At 36.9% G+C, this 27,415-nt stretch overlaps 2 protein-coding genes and 1 long non-coding RNA gene across 12 annotated transcripts; 2 read left to right on the top strand and 1 right to left on the bottom strand.

Moving 5' to 3' along the window:
- Positions 1-13,014: 13,014 nt before the first annotated feature.
- LOC143304115 (omega-amidase NIT2-A-like) lies at positions 13,015-19,731 on the bottom strand. 4 transcript variants are annotated; one of them, XR_013060797.1, is made up of 5 exons: positions 19,609-19,731; positions 15,875-16,059; positions 15,305-15,473; positions 14,322-15,030; positions 13,015-14,258 (listed from the first exon to the last, which is right to left on the bottom strand). XR_013060797.1 is itself a non-coding variant. In XM_076626480.1 (4 exons), exons 2-4 carry the CDS (start codon positions 15,956-15,958, stop codon positions 14,897-14,899), a joined length of 387 nt encoding a protein of 128 aa, XP_076482595.1. In that variant the 5' UTR covers positions 15,959-16,059; positions 19,609-19,731; the 3' UTR covers positions 13,015-14,896. The 4 variants fall into 4 exon arrangements, 3 of the variants coding, with proteins under 3 accessions (XP_076482595.1, XP_076482597.1, XP_076482596.1); XM_076626480.1 differs by having other exon boundaries at positions 13,015-15,030; XM_076626482.1 differs by lacking the exon at positions 14,322-15,030.
- LOC143304116 (venom serine protease Bi-VSP-like) lies at positions 17,703-18,520 on the top strand. 3 transcript variants are annotated; one of them, XM_076626485.1, is made up of 3 exons: positions 17,703-17,749; positions 17,821-18,018; positions 18,209-18,520. In XM_076626485.1, exons 1-3 carry the CDS (start codon positions 17,731-17,733, stop codon positions 18,286-18,288), a joined length of 297 nt encoding a protein of 98 aa, XP_076482600.1. In that variant the 5' UTR covers positions 17,703-17,730; the 3' UTR covers positions 18,289-18,520. The 3 variants fall into 3 exon arrangements, with proteins under 3 accessions (XP_076482600.1, XP_076482599.1, XP_076482598.1); XM_076626484.1 differs by lacking the exon at positions 17,703-17,749 and having other exon boundaries at positions 17,751-18,018; positions 18,209-18,304; positions 18,376-18,520; XM_076626483.1 differs by lacking the exon at positions 17,703-17,749 and having other exon boundaries at positions 17,751-18,018.
- LOC143304117 (uncharacterized) lies at positions 19,634-23,161 on the top strand. Of its 5 annotated transcripts, none has more exons than XR_013060802.1 (7): positions 19,634-19,735; positions 19,812-20,355; positions 20,568-20,663; positions 20,740-21,018; positions 21,094-21,362; positions 21,446-21,542; positions 21,705-22,183. It is a non-coding gene; the product is annotated as an uncharacterized LOC143304117 (long non-coding RNA). The 5 variants fall into 5 exon arrangements; XR_013060800.1 differs by lacking the exon at positions 19,634-19,735 and adding an exon at positions 22,458-23,161 and having other exon boundaries at positions 20,216-20,355; positions 21,705-22,313; XR_013060799.1 differs by lacking the exon at positions 19,634-19,735 and having other exon boundaries at positions 20,197-20,304.
- The last annotated feature ends 4,254 nt before the right edge of the window (positions 23,162-27,415 follow it).

Raw genomic sequence — 27,415 nt, 5'->3', positions numbered from 1 at the left:
GTGTTATTGGAATATTTCTATTTTCCTTTATCGGTAGGAATACAATGTATTTTCCAGAATCGTAATCCAATCTTGCTTTTTCTAACATTAAATCTTCATAACGAGGTAATTTTCCCGTTTCCTTCATTTCTAAGGCTCCTTTATCTATCGGATTGCCATGTATATCTATAAATACTAGTTTATGGTCATTTACTCTCGCAATTGAGTCTCGGGTTTCTGAAATTCTTAGTTCCGCAATTATCGTAGGTATCGTGTCCTTTTCTCGTTGTTGAATTAGTTCTGGAATTACAGTGGAGGTCTCTTTTTCGCTTGTCGTATCCGTGCCTTCTTTTTCTCGATTGGTTATTTCTCTATCTGTACTTACATCGATTTCTGCTAATGCTTGGTCTAAATATTTTATGGGGGTTTCTTCTATTGTAAAATGTTTTCGGGTAAAACCCTTTCCTTGATTTTTAGAATCACTGGATTGAGGCAAGACGTGTGGTTTAGCTTCGAATATGGGAGAGTCTTCGGTTGACGTATCTATTTCGAATCTTTTTGAGACAGGATAGCGAATCGGTGAGACTTCCTCTCTCTTTTTGATTGGTAAACAAACTTCCGGAGGGTTCCTAGATAATGCGTCTGCGTTTGCGTTCGCCCTGCCTTCTTTGTATACAATATCAAATTCGAAGTCCGATAACTTTAATTTCCATTTCCAAATTCTTGAAGTAGGATCTTTGATAGAATGCATCCACACTAAAGGTTTATGATCGGTTACTATGGTAAACTTTCTTCCGTAAAGATACGGTCGGAAGTGCATTGCGCTGTAAACAATTGCCAGACACTCCTTTTCTATGGTAGAGTAGTTTTGTTCGGCGGGATTTAATAGCCTTGAGGCATACGCAATCGGCAAATCCTTTCCGATTGGCCCTTGACTCAGTACACCGCTTATTGCATATCCTGATGCGTCTGTAGTAAGGTTAAAGGGTTTAGAAAAGTCTGGATATTGCAGGATGGGTTTCGTCACTAACGCTGTCTTTAAATTATTGAATGCGTTTTCTTGATTTTCTGTCCATTTAAAGGGAGTGTCTTTCTTTAATAGTTGTGTCAATGGTTTCGCGACCTTGGGGAAATCGGGGTATAAATCTTCTGTAATATCCTGCTAGTCCCAGAAATTGTTTGATATTTTTCGCCCTCTTTGGTCGTGGAAATTTTGATACGGCTTCGACTTTCTTTGGGTCGGGTTTCACGCCATCCTCACTAATTATATGTCCTAAATAATTCACCTCGTGTCGTAAAAATTCGCACTTATCAGGTTGTAATCGTAATTTAGCTTTCCTCAGTCTTTCCATTAATTTATTAAATTTAATTTCGTGTTCTTGGAGAGACGTGGAATAAATCGCTATGTCATCCAGATAGACGAATAGTTCTATTCCTTGCAGACCAGATAATATTGAATTCATCAAACGTTGAAATGTTGCTGGGGCATCTTTTAATCCAAAGGGCATTCTTTTGAATTGAAAATGCCCGTATGGTGTCGAAAATGCAGTTTTGTGGGCATCTTCCTGTGACATACAGATCTGGTGAAAGCCCGATGCCAAGTCAAACGTGGAAAAATATTTTGCACTTCCTAATTGATCCAATATTTCTGTAATGTTGGGTAGTGGGAAGGCATCGCCAATCGTTTTATCGTTCAATTTTCTATAATCGATGACTAATCTCCAGCGCTTATTTCCTTGCAAATCGGGTTTTTGGGCACAATCCATAACGGGGAGTTATATGGAGATATTGATGGTTCCACTACGTCCGTATCTAGTAGTTCTTGGACCTGTCGATTTATTTCTTCTCGATGTATTGTAGGATATCGATACTGTTTAGTATTGATGGGTATATTATCCGTTGTAATTATCCTATGTTCCAGAACTTCGGTTGCTTCCAATGTATCTCCTGGAATATGAAACCTATCTTGATTATTACGAATCAATTTTCTAGCATTTTCCTTTTCTTCTTCGTTCAAATGTTCGAGTCGTAGTAACTCATTTATTTTATCGTATCTACTTTCCTCCGATCTTAGAACTGTATTGCACGCTGTCCTAGGAAGCGGGGGGCGGGGGGGGGGGGATTTTCAAATTCTTTAATTACCATCGTTGCTGTTGTAAATACGTAATCTCTCGAAGTAGTATTTATTACTCTTATGTAACCTTTTCCTTTATGATTCCTCACAACTGCATTACCAACATAGATTCCCTTGTTCGGCTCGATTCTTGGAATAAATCCCTCTTTTATCTCTGGATTAGCGATATTAATCGAACACGTTATTGAACTTCGCTTCGGTATAATTATTTTTTCTTTAGTATCGAAGGGAATATAAATATTTCCCCATCTGATATGTTTTCCCTCATAATCTAAACGAGCCTTACAACCTGCAAAAAATTCGGATCCTAGGATTCCGTCTTGATCGATTAGCAATGAATCATCGACTACATGAAAAACAACCGGATGGCCCGCAACCTGTATTACCGTCTGCCCTAAGAAGACCAGGCTCGTTGCCGTAATTCCTCGCACTTCGATTGATTCCTTTTCGTCGATGATGGCTGAATCGAGTATAGCAGGTTTCTTGATAATGTTGATTTCCGATCCAGAGTCTAATAATAAACTCGTCTTAGTCTTTAGATCTGGGGAAACTATTCGTGCAGTTGGGGTCGTTGGGGAATCGTTAAATTTTATTGAAATAATTCGGAGAGGTCGCCTTCCGAATCTGAATTCAACTCCTGATGATTTTCCTTCGCCGGTTGCTTGTGCTTCACTCTTTTCCTTTTGCCTTGAGATTCTGGATTCTCTGTCTGTGACCTCGTTTGGTTGTGGGATGACTCCCCCACAATATTTAGTGGTTGTTCGTTCGATCTTATGGTCGGCATTGCGTTCGCTCTGTCTCTCGTTATGGGTGGTGGAGTCGATCTCGCGGGGGTGGCTGTCCTTGTTGTGTTTGTTGCCGTCGGCGCCGGTCGCCTGGTTGCCGCCTGTACTCTTGGGCGATTCGGCGTATCGTTCCTTCGTGGCTCGCCCCATTCTCCCGAAGGACGTGTTTGGTTTCCCGATGGTCTCGAAGCATAGGGTACGATTAATCCGGCATCTACTCGGGCTTTAAATTTGTAACAGTCTTTCACTAGATGCCCGGGTTTTTTGCAATAGTTACACGTGATATTTTGTCTTGTAGAATTCAAAAAATTCTGCGATGGAGGTAGCGATCTTCGATCTTGGCGGTTGTTCCTGATATTGTTGTTAGTGTTCGAAGGATGTGCGTTGTCGCGTCTGTAATAGTTCGAGGGTGTCGGTCGTTGGGGTCGCGTTCTATCGGTTATTTGTTTCAATTCGTGTGTTGCTTTGACGGCTTGACGATACGCATCTTCTAAAGTATGGTACCCTGCTATTTTTACTCGCACATATACCTCGTTCGGAAGTCCTTTAACGAAAGCTTCTTTCGTTTCCCAATCTATAGTATCTTGGATATCGGGGGATATGATGCCGTAGTCGCCTCTTTCTCCGTCCATTATTGCCAATCTAAGATTTCTAACGCGATCCATATAATGTAATATGTCTTCCCCGGGTCGTTGAAATATCGTTCCTAATTCCCCTTTATATTCGTTAAGAAATTTCTTTGGGCCGAATAGATCCTTTAATTTGTTTCCGAAATCGTTTAGACTCATTAATTCTGTGTCTTCGATGGCGAGGAGCGCGTGTCCACGGAGCTTATTTACTAACAATTTTACCAATTGAGGTTCTTGATATCTGGGAATCATATTTCGCGCGCGCTCACAAGCTCTTAAAAAGTGGAATACCGATGGTCGATATCCGTCAAACACTGGCACCGATTCGATCGCATCTTTTAGCTTAATTGGCTGGGTATGTCCACTCGGCTGGACCGTCTCTTGTTGCGTTGTCGGCGGCGATACGGGTGTTTTAGGTTCTTGTTTTGTTTTAAGTTCGAATAAGCCGCTTTGTAATTCGGCGAGTTTTGCACTCATATCGCGAAAGTTCGCATCCCATGCTTTAAGCTTTTCCGACAATGTCAAAACCATTTCTTCGTCCAACGATTCCACTACACTCGCCATTGTTTCTTAAATATTTGTTAAATATATATGTTAATCAAGATAGACTAACTAAATATTAACGACAAGACATGACTGAACTCGGTGCAAAGGAATAAAGTTATGCTACACGAAATAACTGGTAACACAATACACAAAACATTAACTAAATTAAACGAGACTTACATAAATGCAAGTCACGTATAATCGAAACAATGACTATTGAAATTCGGTAACAATACAATCCACGCTATCGCATTAAAGTAGCACACGGTATTGACACACACAATATCATGAAACACAAAACAATATTAAAAACACTTCTAAATAAAATTATAGTGATTAACAATTAATTAGTTATTTCAACAACACGTTACTGTTGACATTAAACCAACGCCATACCAAAGAGACACGCGAGCGACCATGTTGAAAAATTCGTCGCGCGCACATACAAATAACAGCCAATGCAATACAATACAGCATCATAATAGCAATGTTAGGTACTAATAAAAAAAAAACAAGAAAAAGGGGGAGAGAGTTAAGGAAAATATATATAATAAATAACAACTAACATAATTATAACATATTATATATATTATATTATATACAGGGATACACTATTCGTACAAAGGAACAGATCCAAACAAAAATTATATATATAAAAAAAATATAAATAATATATATATGTAATATCGTGATATAATATATTTACAAGGAATGGATGATACAGATGTTAATCGGACGGAAAAAGACGATTGTTGTTTAACCTGAACTATTCACACCAAACGTACAGAAAACAGCACAACTAAATAATTAGATAACGACTCGACTTTCACAAAATGCAATCAACATTCTCTCGGCAACGCCACTCGCAAACTCTGTTTGTTGATTCCTTTTCTCCCGTCCCTTGGCAACCGCTCGTGGCCAAGATCACGTAGGTCTCCTCTTTCCAAAACTACGCGATCAAAAACAAACGCCTCGGCTCTCGCGACATTCCACGCGGTTCACCCGCCAACTCCCAGGCCTCTCACTCACGATACTACACTCTGCCATCCTGCAATAACATCTGCCCTCAGATGTTGCCTTCTATCTCGCTGTCATCAGATGCGTCACTTTCGGCGTTTATGACCCAAGGTTTCATAAAATCAGCAGTAGTTGATGACCGTTTTGGCCCCTCATGCTCTCCTACCTTCTCCACAATGTAGCGATCATTCCGCATTGCTCGCACTATCCGGTACGGACCCAAAAATCTTCCTCCCAGTTTTAATCCTGGGCCAAACTGCGTTCTCTTTATGGCCACCAACTCTCCACTTAGGTACTGTTTCGCACCTTTTCTTCTTTTGTTGTAGTGCCTCCGATTTTCCTCTTGAGTAGCAGCAATTTTCTTTTTCGCGTCCTCACGCAGTTCACGACGTTGCTCTTCGAATTCCACCACCCATTCCTCTTCAACCAATTTTCGGATCTGTGGGTCTTCTTTAGTTTGCATCTCGACCCCGACAAGTAGCTGGAAAGGAGTTTTTCCCGTGTTCCTGTTTAATGTAAAATTCAGGTATTTCTGTACTTGGTCGACATTTTTATACCAATCATCGGGTTTAGGGGCAGTCGGTTTACTTAGTAAAGGTATGAGTGTCCTGTTTACCCTCTCTACCTGCCCGTTCCCCCTCGGCGCCCCCGTCGTGACTAATAAATGCTTTATATTTTCTTCTTCGCAATACTCTTGGAACGCGTTGGATGTGAACGCTGTTCCCCGATCAGAGATAATTCGTCATGGTTTCCCAAAAACAGCCGCTTGCTTCTTCAGTCGATCGATAACATCCGCGGTATCAGTAGATCTAGTAGGATAAAGCCACGTAAACTTCGTGAACGCATCCACTACTACAAAGATGTGTGCGTATCTTTTCTTTGTAGCTGTCATAGGGCCCGCATGGTCAATATGGTAAGTGTCTAACGGTGTGTCACCTTTGTCTAACGGATTTAGATATCCCTCTTGCTTGCCCAATTTTCGTTCGGCTAGGATACAATCGAGACAGTTAGATACCACATGCTCGACCTTTTTACGTAGCCCCTTAAACCAAAAGTCCTTCTTGACTATAGCTTCTGTTTTGGTGACCCCAAAATGCCCACGCTCGTGCGCCTGCCTGACTACCTGAACCTGCATAGCCTTCGGTACTACTATTAACACATCATCCTTACACTCTTTATACAAAATATTGTTCCTTATTACATACCCATCGACCTGATTGCACGTTGCGGCGTCTAAAATCCTACGGACTTCAACGTCCTTGTTCTGTGCACTTCTCAACCGTGCAATCAGCCCGTCTTCACTTTCCGTTACATACATAGTGCTCGGCAGGGGGTTTCTACTCAGAGCATCCACATGCTGCATGCTTTTACCTGGCCTATGACACACCTGATACTTAAACTCGTCTAGTAACAAGGCCCATCTGGCTACACGCGCACACAAATCTTTCTTTTTCATTGTCATAGCAAACGCTTGGCAATCCGTGACGATAGTAAACGGCATACCTAACAGATATATTCTAAACTTGTTCAACGCTTTTACAATTGCTAGTACTTCCAGTTCGTAACTGGTGTACTTTGCCTCGGCGGGAGTTGTTTTTCCGCTGGCAAAGTAGACCGGATGGAATTTTCCATCGTCCAGATCTAGTTGCATTAAAATTGCTCCGTAACCCTCTGCGGACGCGTCTGTATGCAACTCAGTCTCCGCGCCCATTCTATACAACTTTAACACTGGTTCGCTGACAAGCGCTGTTTTCAAGATTTCAAAGGCCTCTACTTCTCGATCGCCGAACTGAAATTTTACCTCCTTTTTCAACAAATCCGTCAAAGGCTTAGCAATCTTCGCGTATCCCCTAATAAGTTTTCGAAAGTACCCCGTAAGTCCCAAAAAACTCTGAACCTTTTTAACAGATGTTGGCTTGGGAAAGTTTGCTACTGCCCTAGTTTTATGTGTAGACGGCCTTATGGTATTTTTTGAGACTATATACCCCAAATATTCAATTTCCTGCTGCAGAAAACGACATTTTCCCCAGTTTATAATTAGCCCATACTGCTCAGCTAACTCTATGACCATTTGCAAACGTTCCCACGCCTCCTCTAAATTCTTTGCAAGAATAATAATGTCATCCATATACACGATAACAATACCTTTACCTACTAGTTCCTTAAAGATCATCGAAATATACTTCTGAAACACAATGGGTGAAATCTTTAAACCAAACGGCAACTTCAAAAATTCATATTGCCCCGATGGCGTAACGAAAGATGTATATTTTCGGCTGTCTTTGTCTAAACACACGTGAAAAAAACCATTCTTTAAATCCAACGTTGTGAAAAACTGAGTACCTTGCAATGCATCTAAAATATCATCAATTAAAGGCAATGGGAAATGTGGACACTCAATAAGTTCATTAAGCTCGCGAAAATCAACACAGACTCTGATAGAACCATCTTTCTTTCTAACTACAACTATGGGACTTGCATATTCTGAGTTTGACGGTTTTATTGTACCTTCATTTGTCCATAATTCCATCAACTCGTCCACCTCTTTTTTCTCCGAAGGCGCCAATCTTCGCGGCCTTCGAACCACAGGTTTGTCACTCTTTAAAACGATTTTTGCCGTTATCCCAACGTCCCGCTTTTTCTCCGGCCTATACCCCCTAACGATATCGCGAATCGCTTCACGATAATGCGGTTCCCGTACGTGTGTTAGGTCTGTTTCGTCGGTCTGTTCTACCACGTTAACTCTAAACACATCCGGCACGTCTTTGTTAGTCTGTTCGTCAAGCCGCAAGAAAGTCACTTCGCCTCGTTTAACCCGTAACTCTACCTGATCCAGAAAATCAGTGCCTAACAACAGGCCGTGCTTCGTCAATATTTTGTTTGAAACAACGTGCAAAGTGATTGGCAGTTTACACCCATCAACCGTCATTACCTTGGTGAATTCACCCCAGGTCTCATTGCCAGCGGAACCAACACCGTCGAACTTAAGCGTGCATTTACCTAGGGGTGGTGACCCTAACCTCGCATACTCGTCTGATCGAATGAACGTGAGATCACTACCCGTATCCACTAGTGCCACAAACCTACAATCATCTATCGCCACTTCCTTCACATACTTCCCCTTTTCGGATCTTGACACTACGCAAGTCTCTTTCAGTCGTGCCGTACACCTCGCTGCAATATGTCCAAATCCGCTGCACTCGGAACACCTAACACCTTCTCCCCTCTCCGGACACTTAACACTTAGATGATCCTCACTACCGCAAATGAAGCATCTTCTTTTCTTCATTGCATCTACAGATTGACTGGGCTTCCCGTTCTTCTGGGTTTTAGCCGGCTTCACAATCGACTTTACTCTGCGACTCTTCTGCTCTTCGTACATCACTAACCTCTTCCTCAACTCTTTGATTGACGTAGCGCCGTACAATATAGCCTTATTGTTCTCGTCGTCTATTATTCCATCCACGATGTATTCCACCTTTGCTTCCTCCTCTATGTCCACATGGTTGGCTATTTCGAGCATGCGGTACATGTAAGCCAAACATGCTTCATCACTCTCCTTTTTTGTTTCTTCAAGTTTCTGATGTACTTGCCTACTGTTGACTTTCCTCGAAAATTCTTTCACTAGCCCCCTCTTCAACTCATGCCAAGTCCTGGCATGACACTCGAAGCTCGCAAATATTTTCGCTGATCCCTTCAGCAGCTTCCTCGCGTAGACTGCCTTCTGCCCATCCGACCACATGCACGTATCAGCGACTTCCTCGAACGACTCGAACCATCGTTCGACATTTTCACCTTTGTTGCCACTAAACGACTCTAATGCATCTTCGACGTCTCTAAAACTCAGTGTCGAACCAACACATGCCCTTCGACAATATTCATCACGGTCCTGATACACCCTTCGCGTACCTCTCTTGTATCCTCTTGCGTCTTTTTTGTCATCTTCATACTCACTTTCGTCGTCGCTTTCTTCTTCCGACGATATGTCAGTACCATCCATGGCCGCTTGTAGCCGTGCGCGTAATTCTACTTTTCTTCCCGCCGTTTTTAAACCCAAACTAGCGAGGCGCTCCTTCAACTCCTTCGTATTCATTTTCTCAAAATTTTCATCTTCGTTACAATCACGCTCAGCTCTCTGTACATTTCCTAAATCTCGTTGACCGGTTAGCTCTTCACCGCCCGTCGATCCCTTAGGATACGATTGTCCAGCCCTACACGCCCGATTCAGCCTTGCAATCAGCACTGACCTCGCACCAGATATAGGGAGGTTCATTCGTGCGAGCTTACTCCTCAGCTCCTCCAGCGTCGAACCCTCTTCACCCGACAATCGTTCGTCCCCAACGTTTGCCATTTTTCACACTACACAAACTTAAACAGTCAACGATATCGTCTTTTATCGCACCGCATACCGGTAAATTCACAACTAGCTCGAATAGCTCTGTTAAACCGTTTCGTTTTCTGTCTTGTCCAATCCCGGACGAGCCCCCAAAAATGTAATATCGTGATATAATGTATTTACAAGGAATGGGGATACAGATGTTAATCGGACAGAAAAAGACGATTGTTGTTCAACCTGAACTATTCACACCAAACGTACAGAAAACAGCACAACTAAATAATCAGATAACGACTCGACTTTCACAAAATGCAATCAACACTCTCTCGGCAACGCCACTCGCAAACTCCGTTTGTTGATTCCTTTTCTCCCGTCCCTTGGCAACCGCTCGTGGCCAAGATCACGTAGGTCTCCTCTTTCCAAAACTACGCGATCAAAAACAAACGCCTCGGCTCTCGCGACATTCCACGCGGTTCACCCGCCAACTCCCAGGCCTCTCACTCACGATACTACATATATACATTAACTATTTTTATATGTGTGTACAGAACTGATGGCGAACTCATCAACCATTTTCTGAACGACGGATGGAAAAACATGAATAGCAATCCACACAGTGGAACTGCAAAGTATTTGTACGCCACTCACGAAACCAAACACTGATGCTATCCACCTGTAAACAAACAACATTTATAACTATGCATATAATTTTCACTTATGTTCATCACTATATATATATACACGCATGTTGTAAAGTAGGCGATATTTATAACATTCACTTCCATTGATAATGCAAGTGACTCATAAAAATAAGCCGTCATATTTACCATTGCACGCGCATATATGTATATATACTCGAAAACAAGGTACATTTGTGATATTTATTCCTATTGATGATATATACTTATATATTTATAACAATAAAACAAATCTCATTTATACTACTTACCAATACGTACGCATATATGTATATAATTACAATCCAAGTAGTATTCATAATATTTATTTTCACTGATAACAAGTACGTAAAACCTAAAATAAAACAAAGGTTTTAACAATAAAAAAAAACAAAAAAAAAAAAGAAAAAGGGGAAGAAGAAAAAAGGAAAGAAGAAAAATATAACATTGTTAGGGAAGTGATACATTTACATTGTACATGAGAGTGTGTGTGTAAGGGCCAGAGGGCGTCAAGGTCTTAGTGGAGACAAAAGACTGTTGCCAGATGTTAGAAGAATCTAGGATAGTCGGTTGGCGACCAGCGTGCGTGCAAGACGTTCTTCAGAGAGTAATATAGATGTATAACTGTTGTGTGGGAAATGTAGGCAATAATTTGTATTCCCATATCCTCGAATTTCCTTAACAAATATATATAAATATAAAATTTTCTTTTTCTATAAAAGGTTATTCCTATTTCTGATAAACTCGAGAAATGAAAACATTATACCATGATACACTGACACAAAGATACACCACACAGAAGAAACTAATAGAGAACGCTTTAAGCTTGGCAAACTTACCGCCCGACGAATTTGCATACACCATAACCAAAACCCAGGACACATGGCTTTGATCGCAGGAGAAGCGGTCCATATAGTCAAATGCATTCCGGTACAAGTAAAGGTACGACATACAACAAAATGCTACTCGGAACTACCCGTTTGGCAAAGGAATCGCACCACAGGAACTCCGCCCGGACGTGCGCCAAACGTGGCGATATTCAGCACCATCGTCGTTGGCCACGAGCGGAATGTATACCCAAAAGACCTCGATGCACTACGGGACCACGTCATGTTCCCGGCAGAAAATCTGCAGTCTTGAACGCATTGGCCAGAGGAGCAACAGGAAAAACAATCGTCCCTGGAACAGTAAACATCCTGGGAATGATGGACAAAACACATTAACGACAATAGCGAAAAATACCGTATCAAGCTTATGGACTGGTTTTATGGAATTTGGAACTGTCAGTGCAGCAATATTTGGAATACTCGCAATATTTAAACTAATCAAGACAATAATATATATAGCCGCACACGGATACCAGTTACGTGAAACTTACGAATGCGGAATCGCCCTATTAGGAGCAATATGCGGCTCAGTCACCCACCCGCTACTATACCTCAAAAGAAGACGAAATATCGATGATCAAACTGCACAACCTCAAGGGATATCGATAACACCGGTAGTCACTCAACTACCAACGACATCTACGTCCGCCTTGAGCGAACTCAGAGATACTATCAGTCAAATTTCCTTTGGAAATTTGAACTCCAAGGGCGGGGATGTCACGTCCCGCGCTCCGCACGCGCCGTAACAAGAACAAGAAAACCATTCTATACAAAACACGCGAATAAGGATTTGAATGCACAAAGGAACACACGGCACTACGAAACGAAAGGAAGGATTAACAAAACGAGGGCGATTAACGGATCCAACCAATAAACAAAATACATATACACACAATTCTAAATAAACCAGGAAATAAGAATAACTACAAAAGGGGAAAATAATTGAAACGCCAGGAATATATATATATATATATAAATATATTTCAATCAATCAATTTGGAGAGTTACATATAAGTATAAACATATATGCCGAACATGTAATAACCTAGTAAATATTAGAGACAGTGCTTCCAATACTATGCAACAAATACAATATTATCAATTTATGAAATATAAGTATACATGAAGTCAAAAACTAATAGTTTAACGAATACATAAAACATACAATATTGTATTATTAAAGAAATGAAGGTTACATTGTCAGAAATATATATATGTGTGCGAATTCTATCAAACCGATAATCTAAGATACATACTTAAAACTAGCCTACATTCCGGTAAAGGATAAATAAATAATTGACATTTCATTTCGTATGAATACTACACTGCCAAGAGAAATATGCATATGAATACGTATATATATATATATATATATTTATATTATCGAATACTCTATAAAATAAACTACTCAAAACAATAAATAACGCAATCGAAGAATTACGAAACATTAGCCATATTAAAATGACACACAACATAAATATATATATATATATATATATATATATATATATATATATATATATACGTATATTCACACGAACAATACTTTTGTCACTTTAAAACAATATTAATAAATAAATGTTCTAATTGCGGTAGAATAAGGAAAAACGAGCGGCAGACGGAAAATTACTTCGATATCAAGCAGAACTAAAGACCCTTCACTATAACTTTACTGATGACATTTATGAGCAGCCATGTTAGATTTACACGCGTATGGCGACAGGAATATTAGGGATTAATGGAAGTCAGTCGCGAGAAATAAATCATGAAAACACATTGTTAACACTTTTCTTTAATAAAATCTGTGCGCAACTACAAATGTAAAAAATATATATATGTCGGAGATGAAAGAACACCGGAGTCTGTAATTGAACAATTGTAGTTATTCAATCCGATTGTAATTGTTCGAGAGTTGTGATAATGAGCTTGGGCTCGAGGCCACAGTCAGTCGCCGAACGTAGCCGCGGTTACGGGATGAACGCTTTGTTTAACAAAGGTATGGAGTAATTCTATAGCTCTCCTTAAAAGAAATATTCGTGGCGACACGCGACAGTAAACATTCCAACGGTTTCTGTCCCGTGGCTCGCCACACGCAGACCCTATTCTTCGAGTAAGATGATTGCCAGATGTCGATGCGTCTCCGCAGTACATGTTCGACTAGCCCGAGGGCCCGTTATAAATCTTAAGGTTTAGTTAACTAAAGTCCTTCAAACAGACAAACAGTCTTTGTCCCAACTACGGGAAGATAGGGGAGACATATTTTTCAACGAGCGGCGTCTCCCACTAGCAACTTTCCCTCGAGGGCGGCTAGCATCTTTTTCTAACCACCGATATGGAGATTGACCAATTAGCAACAACGCCAATTTCCCTTACTTTCTGAACAAAGGCTTTTCTCGATGAACCCGATGATCTCGTATCCTTAGACACACCCCATTATAGTTTTCCTCTGTGGCATCATCGGGACGGGAAAGGCATTCTCGCTCGCGATCTCATTGATGAAAGGAGTAACTCTTTACGATCAGTGAATATTACGCGTCCGACTTTGATTTTGTGAGTACGTTCATCTATCATCCCGTCGACCGCGGATTCGTTATTGAACCTAGGATCATTTTCATTAGTTTCTCGAGTACCTAACTACCACGGTTACTTGTCCGGTTCTGTAATAATCGTATTTGCACTAGTCAATGTCTTCTCTATTGCATAACGACAACGTGTAACCCAAACGAAGATTCGTTTCACGCCCCTAACCCTAATTCTAATGTAAACCCGACATACATAATAATTCTATATTGAAAAAAATATGAAATTAACATGATATATACATTATTACATAAGTTATATATAAAATATGTATATTATACCCCTGCCTACTGACTGATATGAATTTCTTTTGGTCTAGAATGCGTTAAAAGAGTGCGCAAAGAAGTCGAAATTACTTATTGTAATTAGTAAAACGACCTGAGAGGCAGACAGATACAAGAAAGAAGGAATATTATATTAGCGGCATTTTTGTAGCCATTATATATGGTTTCGATCGCATAATTAATCAGTATCAACTTACCAGTCTTTAACGGAAGGACAAAAAGAAGAGCAGACGGCACACAGACCGCAATCATGATCATTTTCAAGTAGAATCTCAAACTGCCGTACATCTTCGAAAACTTCGTTAGTCGTAAGGGATCAAAGGATGATGTCCGCGCTGCGGAAAATAGATGAGAAGCGGCTGTTTCAACAACCACCGTGTAGGTACTGCACTAGCCAGAAGTATCTGCAACAGAAATCAGAATACACTCGTTTTCGCATGGTTGGATCAATTTCGCGTGGGACTAACCTGATTGAACCTAACGCGGGATAATTGCTCAACTCACGGCTTTAACCAGCCCGCTTGATTCTCTGTAAATGCTTGAAATTGACGCTTGGATTCTTTCCAGATTAACTAGCTTTGCCCCTCCCTCCCTTTATCTATTTTCTTAGATCGACTTAGACTGCCACAACATATTATCTTTCTTCTTTTCTTTTCTTTTCTTTTCTTTTGATCTTTTAAAGTCCTAAATCGCTGGCTATTTTGTATACTATATATTTTGTACACTCAATTACTCTGTAAGTCATAAGTACATATGTTTTACAACGTTATTTGTCATATTTCAGTTAAACCCCAGAAAAGCCAGAAATATATTTTCAGCATATTTTAACGTGCCCCTGGCAAAGATCTCAAAAACGAGTTGCGGCACAATTTAAAGCGACAAATAGCATCGCGTGTCTCGTTGTGGTAACACACGGTTCGCCAGTTTTTTTTTTTTTTTTTTTGATATCGGTGACTGCCATATTCTCTTGAGTTTCCAAATCGTAAAGATTCTTTCCCTAGGGATTGGTCAACTGTGTATGTCCCCATGCGACGTAACTTGCTTAAGGAACACGAGCCGGTGATATGCAGGCAACGTATAATTGACTATCATTCGCTCTGGAACGCTGAAGTAATGACCAGTGCAATGGTCCAGTGGTCATTTTGAATGCCGCTGGATATATCAGCATTTGGCAACCTAACCCAGAGAAGCAGGAAATATGAAGCCACCGAATACCAATTAACTTCGTAGTTGCACGGTTCACATTCCATCATTTCTGAATATGCGAGGACAGTCCTCTTATTGTGCTTTTAATTCTTTTATTTGTTTCATTTTCAGCAAATATACTGGTTTTTAAAATTAAGCTTCTTTTTATACAGAGTTACAGATTATATTAATTTTATATAGAATATATTTAAGAAAGATATTTAATTTTTTGCTAGTTAAGTATTGATCGATTAAGTTACTGTACCTTTGTTCCGATAAATGCGTGCCATTTCCTCGAATCTAATATCATAGCAAATGCCAATACCTATTTTGCAGCCCTTCACATCGAACGTCGTTAGGGAGTTACCAGGACTGAGTGAATCACTCTCTCGAAAAGTAATCTTATTAGGAATGTCGATGTCGAATAGATGTACCTAATAACATAAAAATGTGGTCGCTAATTCTATTGCTGCAACTTTTGTAATTTAATATCAAAATTACCAACTCCTAAACTTTAATTATTTTTTATTTAATAACTGACAGCGTTTTTATCACTTTCTTTTATTAAAAAATCTTATCATTTAATAATGTTTAAAAAGGAGAAAAAATAAGTATAATAATATTTTAAGTATGTGAAAAATTTATACAACAACAAACACATTACAACAAAAATGGGCGTTTCCCGTATCATAACGTATTTTATAAACCGTAAATTATAGAATTGGTTATAGTATACGTATGTACATATGTATATTCCTAAATTATTCCTAGATAGAGTCACTTTCTTCACCCCAATATTTTCAAATTCAAAGCCATAAAGGAATATATTACTTACCTTTCGGTGTTTTGCTATCAAAGTTCCATCGGGACCCCAAATAGTACAGGTATTGTACAATTTATCGCCCTCTATTTCAGGCATCGTACCACCAACTACATAGATGTTGTTTTCTTTAGCTGCGTTCGATGAAGCAACGCTCGTTTCACCATCAGGAATACTCTCGGCGTATTTTGGAAAGTACTCTGCATTGCAATATTTCAATTAATGAAAAATAACTGTCTTTTGTTCCAACCATAAATTAAATTGAAATGTTTGTCAGTTTTTTATTTTCTAAATTATCAAAATAACTAAGTTTTATATTTCGACTTAATTAAATATGCAATTACTTAGCTAATAGTATATATAATAAATTGTTTCTACAGGTTCAAAATGAAAAATGAATATTTAGAAATATTTAATTACGACAATGCTATTTGTGTTAGCATCAGTGGCTTGTTACTCAACGACTTTGCTAGTACTTTTTGAAACATAAAGTTAGTTTTCAATTAACACTTATACTAGAGGCGGAATTATAAATGCAAAATAATTGATAATACTAATTTATAAGTACCTAATTATTAGTATCTTAAAAAATATATTTATACAAAAATCACGATAATCATGAAAATGGGGAAATCCTATATTCTCGAATCAATTCACAATTTATTTTGTATATTAATTAGATTCCGCGCTCATCAGTACGTACTCACTGGCGACATCGAGAAAATGTATCGGCAATTCCTCGTACGACCAGAGGATCGGAAATATCAAAGGATATTATGGCGCAGCGCGAGTGGAGAAACAGAAACATATGAGCTTAACACAGTAATACTCTTATCATAGAAATAGAAGCAGTCCTCAATTCCCGCCCGCTAACTCCTATCTCCACCGATACAAATGATCTCCTAGCCCTCACTCATTTTAAATTAAATTATTATTATTAAATTATAATTAAATTATTAATATAACAATTAAAATTTTATATTTTCACGTGAGTTTCTTTAGATAATTATTATCAACATGATGACTAACTCTTACGGATTAATACGTGTCTGTAGGGCAATCCGGTGGACTTGATCGGCTTTTTACTTCGAAGGTTGAGTAATCGGTATCGCTTTCTTACGCATCTTTGAACTGTATAAATGTTTTAAAATTGTTTCATCCAGAATGTACCACACCGGACAATCAAGAAGGCAGGTGCCTTGACTACAGAAAATGTAAACCTCTGCAAGAAATATGGCGGATACAGTACCGTACAGCCACCGATTTTTATAGACGATCAGTGTGCAGATACCAGGGCAATGTTACGATCGTTTGCTGTCCGAACGATCCAAACAAAGAGAAGAGAGAAATTTTAATAAAAACTGTGTATAAGTATAAGGCTTTGCGACCACCATACTGTGGTTTTAGCAACGTCTCTCATACCAGGGTGGTCGATGGTAAACCAGCTGAACTTGGTACGTTTTATGACTTTCCTTCCGATTAATAATAAGCCATTTACTGCAAAGAATGAACTTTAAAGGCATTAAACAGCACATCAATGTATATTTCAATTAGACTAAATAATAATGCTATGATTTTATCGGTAGTAACTTTACTTATTAACTTGAATTATTTCTTTCTTTTACTTCATGTTAGGAAGAGTATCTTTTTGCTTGAAATAAAAAATTGATATAGGAGTAATAATATGGATAGAGATCAAAAACTGTTAGGGTAGAAATTACACGTTTGAGCTTTATAGTTCAGTATAGTTCAAATAGAAATTATATAGAATTATTTAATAATTTTTATTCCACTGGAATAAAAATTTAATTTCTGTCTTTATCAAATCTCTATTTCAGAGTATTTGTACGTATATACTTATCGTCTGCTGTATGATCGAATATCGAATAGGTAATAATCGTTGTTACTCGTTATGTGAGAAAAAATTATGTATATTCACAACTATGACTATTGCATTTTAGGCGCTTGGCCATGGATCGCTGCATTAGGTTTTCGTAATCCCCGAAACCCAGACAAACCACTATGGAAGTGCGGAGGTTCCCTGATATCGGCTAGGCATGTTTTGACCGCAGCACATTGTGCACATATGGGTGGAATAGAAAACATACACAATCATAATATTGCCATTCTTAGATTGGTGGAGGAGGTGCCATTTTCGAGTAAGTCCTCAAATATATATATATATATATATATATATATATATATATATATGCTATTGAGTATTACTGAAGTATCATATCCTGAAATTTCTTACTCTACACATATATTGTGTCATAAAGCGTGTACAATTCTTTCTCATACTTTTGGTCATTCGTTTCCTGCATTTTCATTTATTTTTTTATTTTTCAGGGTACGTATATCCCATTTGTACGAAAGAGCCCCTACGAAAGAGCAACTTCGTCGGCTATAACCCCCTTGTTGCTGGATGAGGAGCATTAAGATATAGTAAGTGATATCAATTTTATAATAAAATTAAACAGTTCCAGTCTTAAATATCTTTCTTATTTTCTTCGTAGGACGACCACGACGTAATGCATTAATGGAAGTACAAATGCCAGTGATTAAGAACGCCGAATGCAAAATAGCTTATTCCAAATTTCCTAATGCACCTGATATCACTGATGGTATAATATGCACCGAACATGCTCAGGGTAGAGAGGATTCTTGTACGGTAATTAAGTTACAGAGTTACTACAAACTATACGGTATCTGAAGACACGTCAATTCGAATTAACATCAAATCGACGTCTTAAACATTAGAAATAATAGATAAACACAATTCAATAGTTTTGCCCACTTCTCACACCTCCTTATGGTATTTAATCTAATTTCCTTCTAATCTTAGTTTTGCTCAAAATACATATAACATGTACATTATAAATTGGAGTATTTCAATACACAAATCAATAGAAGATTATTACTGTATATAAGTATAATTTCAATACAATTCGATCGATATATTTCAGTATCTTTGATTAAAAATTTAACGATCCTTTCAGGCTGACCGCGGCGGACCACTGCTGATACAACATGAATTAACCTTGTATTTAATAGGTATTGTGTCTTATGCTTATAAGTGCGGCACAGCTGGGTATCCCAGCGTTTACACTAGGGTCACATCGTACCTTGACTTCATTCTCCAAGCGATGCAGTAATATGATATTACTGTTCCATAAATATCATTGTGTAAAAAACGTAAAGTTGGATTTTCTTATTGTGGAGATAAGAAACAGCTCAAATTTACATTGTTTTGTACGTTACAAATTATAGGCTTAAAATGTACGAAATGTAACTTTGAAACGACACTAATTTTCTACGCACGATAAACCTTCACGACTTAGGTATGTAAAGATGATAAACGTATATTAATTCTATTAATTTGGTAATAATAAACCAACTTTCTGAGAAGTTCTGTAAATTTCGTTTCTGTTGTATCAAGAGAATAATGGAATATTCCACTTAGATCGTATACTTCTTGTATGTACATACAAAATTTTCCGGCTAATCTAAAACACTTCATAAGATAGAGTGCTTCTGGAGATTCAGACACAGAGAGTGCATAAAATACAAGATAAGTCTCGTGTCTTTCAAAATTATTTTTTATTCGCTAAAAACGTCCTGTGTACTCATGCAATCACATGCAACCTCGAAACTTCACTTATTTTTTATCACTTTCCAATTCAATACACTGTTTCTGCATTTTTGGCTATATGTAAGAGAAATTTCCATTCAGCCAAGGGTGTACTTACAGATTATAGATTCCTATACGACTCTCGGTAAAAATTTATCCGCACTCCAGATAGTTAAAACTTCTGTCCACCGTATTGATCCATCTGCACTCTTCGTATGACGTCAATATCTGTTCATTGCTGCTGCGTAGGTTTCATTGTGTTACGTCAATTCGTTTGTGACCGTTGCGCGAGTAATGGCGCTTTGCAATGGTGATTTGCAGGAAAACAGTGCAGGATGCTGTGATTCGTTTCTTGTGGTCGAAGGTTATGTTTGATGCCTATATTTATCAAAGATTTAATGCACATTATGGAGAAAGTGTTTTGTCACGAAGTGTGTTTGAATGGGCACAAAAGTTCAAAGAAGATCGCAGAAGTGTTATGAAAAAACAGCTGGACGCCCGTCCACATCCACGATGACAACATTGAACGTGCTCATGAACTTATGCTCTATGGAATAGACGAGTGACGCTGGATAATGTGGCAAATCATTTGCAAATCAGCCACGGCTCTGCTTATGCAATAGTGCACGACAGATTTGGGTTTTAAAAAGTTTGTGCGAGATGGATGCCGAAAAAGCTGATGAAAAGGTGAAGACGACGATGCATTCGTGGTTCGCAGCTCAGCCCAAAACATTTTTTAATGAGAAAATACGAAGATCCTTCAGCAAATGGACAAAGTGTATACAGAAATTGAGTGATTACGTCAAAAAATGATGTATGTCTTTTTTGACAATTGCTTAAAATAAATTATATACCGACAGAGCGGGTAACTTTTTACTCACCCTCATAAGACACTTAAATTTCCAATCTATTATGATGAATAAAAGAGCTTATACTATTAAATCTAATTGTATTTTGTTGCATGAGAGTACACGTGTATGTGATGTACATTACCTTTATATCCCCTTGAACGCTTCAATATTGCGCATATATACTATATTTTGTACAGCTTCTATAAAATTTTGTATGTTTGTTTAGGCTGTTAATCTAGAGGCTGGAGTACAAAGAAGTGGCACAATGATGTGGGCTGATGACATTTATAATTATCAAGGAATCACCCCTACATTCGCTCAGGTATATATCGTTGACTATAATGTATTTAACATATATGATTGTTAGAATATTAATGATTAATTTTTAATTCTATCAGAATTTTAATGAAACTGTCCCTTGGGAAGGAAGAACTGATACCTTGATATCACGGTTTGTACATCCTATATGTACGACAAATTTTAGAACATTATATAACGAAGAACCAGATGGTCGTGGCCATGTGATGTGAATAAAAGGACTTGAATTTGATGATATTTTTATAATGTTAGATAACATAACTAAGTATCTTCACAGTAAGATAGGATGACATGGTTTACATGATCTTAATGTTGTTCACTTGAGTGATGATATTATAAGGAAAAGTGTAATATCACAGGTAGGATGATTCATAATTTAGAACTACTAACTCATGTATGTATTAAAAATTAAAGAAATATATTAAATTTTATAGGATATTTATGTTTACTAACCAGTAATTCAGAGATTGGTATTCATGGTTACTATAACGAGGCTGTAGAAACGCACCCTTTCTTCTTTGCAAATGGTCCTGTATTTATGTCTAAGCCGAAACTGGAACCTCTGAATAATTTAGATTTATTCTTGTCATTTTCTAAAATACTTATCTACAGTATACCATAAGGAATGATACCGTATCACACCTAATCAAGTGCCTTAAGAAACATCAACAGGATATCACAGTAATCCCTTATCGACTGATATGTAAGTAAAAGTTATGTGTCATTGTTATACACAGTTATGTGTTAGTGCTATACACAGTTATTTATCATTTTCTATTAATTCAGTTGTAGCCACTACAATATCTATGACACTGGTAGTAATTATAAGAACAATAATGATGTTCTATAAGAGGAAATGATGATTAGGAGCAAAAAGTTACAGGTAAGTCAAAGTATATGTTATTTGCCATTTGAAAAGAAAGTTACTAACTTAGAATTTTTTGATAAATAATAATTGTGCAAAATATATTGGATTTCAAATTTGTCAAAAATTGAAATTTAAGAAGTATTGTAATAATATAACATTAATATTTTGATTTTTCAGGAGATATCATGCGGTGGATGGATAATATGTAAAAAATATTAAGCAGTATATGAATTTTCATATTGCGTAGAGATAACAAAATGAATTTTAAAAAATGTCGACATGGTAATAAGAAATAGCATCATGACAAAGAATATATAACCACAGTTTCATTTTTTATAAATAAAAATTTGTTGTTCCAGATTTTGAAATATAGTGAAACGTTTAATTAGTATCTTAATATCTTCAAATAATTATTATTTTAGAATCAATTGTAATTGTATCATACGTACTTTTGAATTCGTGCAAGAACATATGTAATTTTGAAGTAGTTATTATTAGGAAATTGTTAGACGCGAACAGTATGCGAAAAGTTAGTATGCAGTGTAATAATTATCAATCAAAACACAAGAATTAAATTCTTGAGGAAAAAATTTCCGGAATTTCTTATTTACATGATTATAAAGAAATCCATAATAAAAAGGAGCTGCTTTCTAATACTTCTCTTCCTTATAATGCCTACGTTAATAATAACGAGGTTCGACTTTTTGTTTTTAGAGGGATACTGGAAAATTTGAAAGTACAGTACCATTGGGAAGAAAATCACGATATTGAAAACGATATTTGCAAGTAAATTTCCAAAAAATCTGTTTTCAAATTTTCGCTTTCTATTTCACATTAAAAGAAAGGGCTGCCTTCTTTTTCTGCAAGACAAAACAAACATTCTGAATCTCGTATCAATGAATGATGTCAATAAGTTATTTTTCTTTTCAGATTGAACAATATTCCAGATTTATTCATAATTTCATACTACGCGAAGAATAGACTTTCATAGGTATATAAAGGAAATATTAAGTATAGGAAAACTCTTTCGTTGTAGGTGACATATGCTTCACGGTTGAACACATGTATTTTTGAACACATATAAATGAAAAAGTACTCTTATGGAGAAAAAGAATTGATACCTTCGATTGACATTAGATAATCTATATAAACTTATGAACAATCACTATCAGTTTGTATTTTAGGTGCACACGCAGATTTGTTGGAGTTCTTATAAAATGTACTTCCTGTACGAACGTTTTATTCTTTCAAATTTTACGATACTATGTCTCATATAATAACTATATGGATTAAACGTAATATAAATGATCCGAAAATAGACTCGAACGACATTAATTGTCTTTCTATTTATACCAATATCGAAAATACAAGTAAAGCTGGAGCAATAGTATGCAAGAATGGACTATTTATTATTTTAAACCAAATCATAGCATATTCAGAATGCACAGTATTATCATGAAATGTAAATGAATCAGTTGTAAACGAACGATTTTACTGTAAAATCATTGCCTCCTTTTTTTCATCTGAAATATAGCAGCAATGAGTACATTCTTTTAATATATAATAAAACGAGATATCTTTATAAAGTTACATATGTCATCACTGGTAACTGTTATCTCGTATGACACCAAATATACCGTTAGTATGGAATGATATTTTTATGAAGATATACTTTAATGATAGATTTTATGAATGAAACGTTATATAAGAAAAATTATCTCTTGTTATTCTATGAAGTGTAGTAGCTAATGAAGATTAATTTTACGAAGTATTAGAGCAAAAGAGAATTAAAAAATTAAAAAGATCTAAATAAGATTGTTCGTGTGGCTTAATTATCTCAATTCTGGTACACCACTTGTTACATTCTAACTAATTAGCGCTAAACAATAACTTGCAAATATTAAAGATATTAACACCTTAATATTAACACCTAAAGGTTTTCAGGAAATTTTATAATATTTGATTATTGTATATCTAGTCATTGATTGATAAAATTTCTTGTATAAGCATAGATCGAGGTTGACGTCATACGCAGATTGCATATCATTGACAGGTATCGTTTTAATTTATTTTATGGCTAGAATCATTTGAATATTATACGAATAATTATTTCCATTCGAACGATTAATAAATCACGTACCTATAAAAGATATATTATGAAAAAGACGTGACGAAACAAAAAAATATTGGAAATTCCGTTGTCATTAGATCAATTATTTTTGCAATGATTTTTATTTCCATGTAATTACATATGAAATGAGTAATTCATTAACATCTCCTCGAATCGAATATAATTCGTTACACTTCACAACGATTCAAATAATGGACGGGAAATATATAATAACTTTCCTGTCCTTGCGTTAAAATAGTACTGTACAAATCAGATGATACAGGAAATACCCAAAAAACCCAATTACATCCACATTGCATGACAGCACACTTGCAATGGATTTTTGTGATTTCAATGTCACAGACAATGACACAACTAATCAGAACACGTTCGAGGCTATAGACATTGAAATTACCGCGTGTTTAATACGTTTAAAGCATAAATCTAAATTATCTTAATCGAATAAATAATCCTAATGTAATAAAACATCTTGAAATAGACCTAGATATCTGAAACAGAAACTCGAAGGATAAGAAATCCTAAAAGGTACTAATCCTAAAATAACAAACTCCTAAATAATAAACAAGTGATAAAACCTGTTATAAATAATAAAGCTTACCTGGAATAATCAAATCCTAACTAATCGAAAATAAAATAAGGCAAGCAATTCTTAATCTTTCAAGTAATTTTTCCGAAAACACAGAAAGATAGAGAAATTAAAAAGACGCAGCACAAATTGCAGCACAATGAAAGTTTCAGAGCGATGAATACGATCGTATTAAACTAAATAATTTTCAAAAGTGAAATTACACTGAAACGTATATCGATGATATTTGTCATTTCTACGATCTGTTTCGCTTGATCGTGCTTCTTTTCTAATGTAAATTCAATTTATAATACGAACTAAGTTTCCTTTATTATTATTAGTCCTGCGTCTTTTTAATTCGTCACTTCTTTTATTTCAGAACAATGACGGGCTCCAAGATGCTGTTCGGATGTTTGGCGTTAATTGCTTTTCTGCATCCATTAGTTCACGTTTGTACTTCGAGTAGTACAGCTCAAGGTTTGTACTTCGAGTTGTCTTTTTCCATGCACTTCAAATTCCAATACGATCTGGTCACGTGGCCTTCGTACAATTTCGAAATTTTACCTGTTTGGTAATCGTCAATGAAAAAAGAAGTTATCCGTGACCTCAACACATTGAAACAATTTTTATGATTTTTTATTTGCCGGTTGGTCAGCAAGTTAATGGAAAAATTTCACTTAACTATTCGCGTTAATTTCTTCGGTTTAACTTTTGGGAAATGCTTCGTTAGCTTCGGGAATATTCCAACGATTCGTTTTACGTACAAAATAAGCATGATAAATATTACATCACGGTAATGAAAACTATTGGCGTGATACCTAAGAGAAAGATGCAGAGACATTCTTAGAATTTCTAATGACACCTTTATAGATTTCTCGTTTAATATCGCTACTACATTTGAATCACTTTTACCTAACGGTGTCACATAGTCTCGTTGGAAATTTGTCAAATTCCTTAAAATGATCACTGAAAATTTTCCTAAATTTCCAAGAATTTATTTATCACGAGGTAAAGAAAATGTGTATTAGAAAGATGAGATCGAAGGTTTACCATTTTTTCAATTATGGCGAACGCAATATGTAATCAATGAAAATTTTATATTTTTATATATAATAATTTTATATTTTTTATATTTTCACGTTGAAAGTTTCTTCAGATAATTATTATCCAGATGATGACTAACTCTTACGAATTAATGCGTGTCTGTAGGATAATCCGGTAGACTTGATCCGCTTTTTATATCGAAAGTTGAGCAATCGGTGACGCGTTCTTATACACCGAACCGCGAAAAGCAAAATTTCATATGATCTCACCAATTTCGGATGTCAGTCAAATCAGTCAAATAATAAGTTCGCGTTAATATACACGTTCGATTTTTGAAAAGCTTGTTCAATTTAATAAGAGTCTTGGTAACAGGCTTATGTTTTTAGACCTAATTGGTTGTTTTCATTTACAAGTACCTCGTGTTAAAGTACTCATAAAATGACATTAAAATTAGAAAACTAATAACTGAAAGATTATCATTTCTCCTCTGTGGTAGTTTACATATAACATAATGCAACTAACATGTCACGATTAATGCAAAATAAATAAATTACTAATATAGACATTTTTTTAGTAATTTGTATAATCGTGACACGAATTGAACTTTCTAAAGGCAAATATTAAAGGAAACATGGAATTGATGCCAAATTTATCACAAATATTATTTATACTACTTATTTGCGCAGTTTGAAGCGAATCAAATTGATGAAGGTTTCTTTGTTACATGTTAATTTACATTTTAAAAGACATAACAGGCACGCTAATTAGTTTGCTTAAGATACTTTCGAGATACCAAGTTAGACGCGTTTCCATGAAATCATATCAATTTTACGATGATATTTTTCTATCAAGCATGCAATTATAACCGTATCGTTGATTAGTGCATACAATTATCCATGTACATTCGTCTTTCCGAGTACCGCGCTTCAATATTGCTAATTTCAAATTCGTACATTAATGTTCGTAAATGCTTGAAAATGCTATATAACTGTATCAGCTTCTGCTAAAAACATTTTATAGTAAAATCTCTATAAATTTGTAATATTTTTTAGACAATTTGAATTCATTATATTATACATCATACATTCTAGTCATTTCTAATTAAGTTACTTTTGCGATGTTTAATTACATTTTATGTATATTCTTATAACTCTCTCTGTTACGGCGCGTACGATGGTCCGTGCGCCGTCTGAAACTTTATACTATATACTGATCTACTACATACTATATCCTATAAACTGAATCCTTTGACGTAATCTTAATAGCTTGAAGGAATCTCTAACCCTGTAAGTGTTTTCGGTTTATGGATGGTCCTTAGAACAATGCTTAGGTTTATTGCGCACTCTTACAAATAACGGAGAAAGCGGGTAGTTATTTTTCCAATAAACAATGTCACCCACGAGCCACGTTGGTAGGAGGCTTCCTCCTCCTATCTTCATTCATTAACGTTGGCTATAATCAATGGGCACCCTCACTTTCCTAACGAAAAGTGTGAACAACGAATCCGCGTTCTTCGTTCAGAAAGCACACCCACACTGAGATTTCCTCTCGTGGCGGCACACGAGAACGCAAATCTCACCACTCGAAACCAACTAGTGTCGGACGACGGCAGCGCAGTGGTTAGCGCCATAGAGTACAAACGTTCGGATCCCGGGTTCAAATCCCGGCGCCTCGTACTTTTCCAAAGTCCGATTTTTCTTCCACGACATCTAAATAAGAAGGAAATACAGCAGTACTACACCCCGGCAAGCGACATCTACAGCCAGCAGGCTACAATTATCACGGATATATGAAGGAAGACGGAGAAAAAGAAGAAAAAAAGTGTGTTTCGTCCAGAGCCTGCTAGTGGACTCATCAGTAAGGCTTACCTAGCAGGCTCATGCCTTAGATACAATGGAAGGAGGGGGAAACAAAGCTATGTACATGGCAGAGACATTGAAGACGGATTCCTCCCTCCCACGGCCGGACACTGTATCCAAGGCCGGTCGGATCTCCTACCCTCTCTTGCGACGTATCCCAGTGGAGCGGCCCCACTCTTAATCTAGTTTGGTGGGAAAGGTTCGCGTACACACCGTGTGTAAGAACTATTAAAAACCACACAGTGTATCGCGACTACCTTTCTACTACTTAACCCAAGTCCTATATTAT

This window comes from Bombus vancouverensis, unplaced genomic scaffold, assembly GCF_051014615.1.
Source record: "Bombus vancouverensis nearcticus unplaced genomic scaffold, iyBomVanc1_principal scaffold0022, whole genome shotgun sequence".
NCBI lineage: Eukaryota > Metazoa > Arthropoda > Insecta > Hymenoptera > Apidae > Bombus > Bombus vancouverensis.
This window is presented reverse-complemented; position numbering and strand designations above follow the sequence as displayed.

Coding starts and splice junctions, on each gene's coding strand:
- LOC143304116 (XM_076626484.1), top strand. CDS start 17,787: ATGTATATTCACAACTATGACTATTGCATTTTAGGCGCTTGGCCATGG. Junction 18,019..18,208: donor GGAGGAGGTGCCATTTTCGA/GTAAGTCCTCAA, acceptor TTTATTTTTCAG/GGTACGTATATCCCATTTGT.
- LOC143304115 (XM_076626480.1), bottom strand. CDS start 15,958: ATGCCTGAAATAGAGGGCGATAAATTGTACAATACCTGTACTATTTGG. Junction 15,474..15,874: donor TGATAGCAAAACACCGAAAG/GTAAGTAATATA, acceptor TTATGTTATTAG/GTACATCTATTCGACATCGA. Junction 15,031..15,304: donor ACGCATTTATCGGAACAAAG/GTACAGTAACTT, acceptor TCTCTGGGTTAG/GTTGCCAAATGCTGATATAT.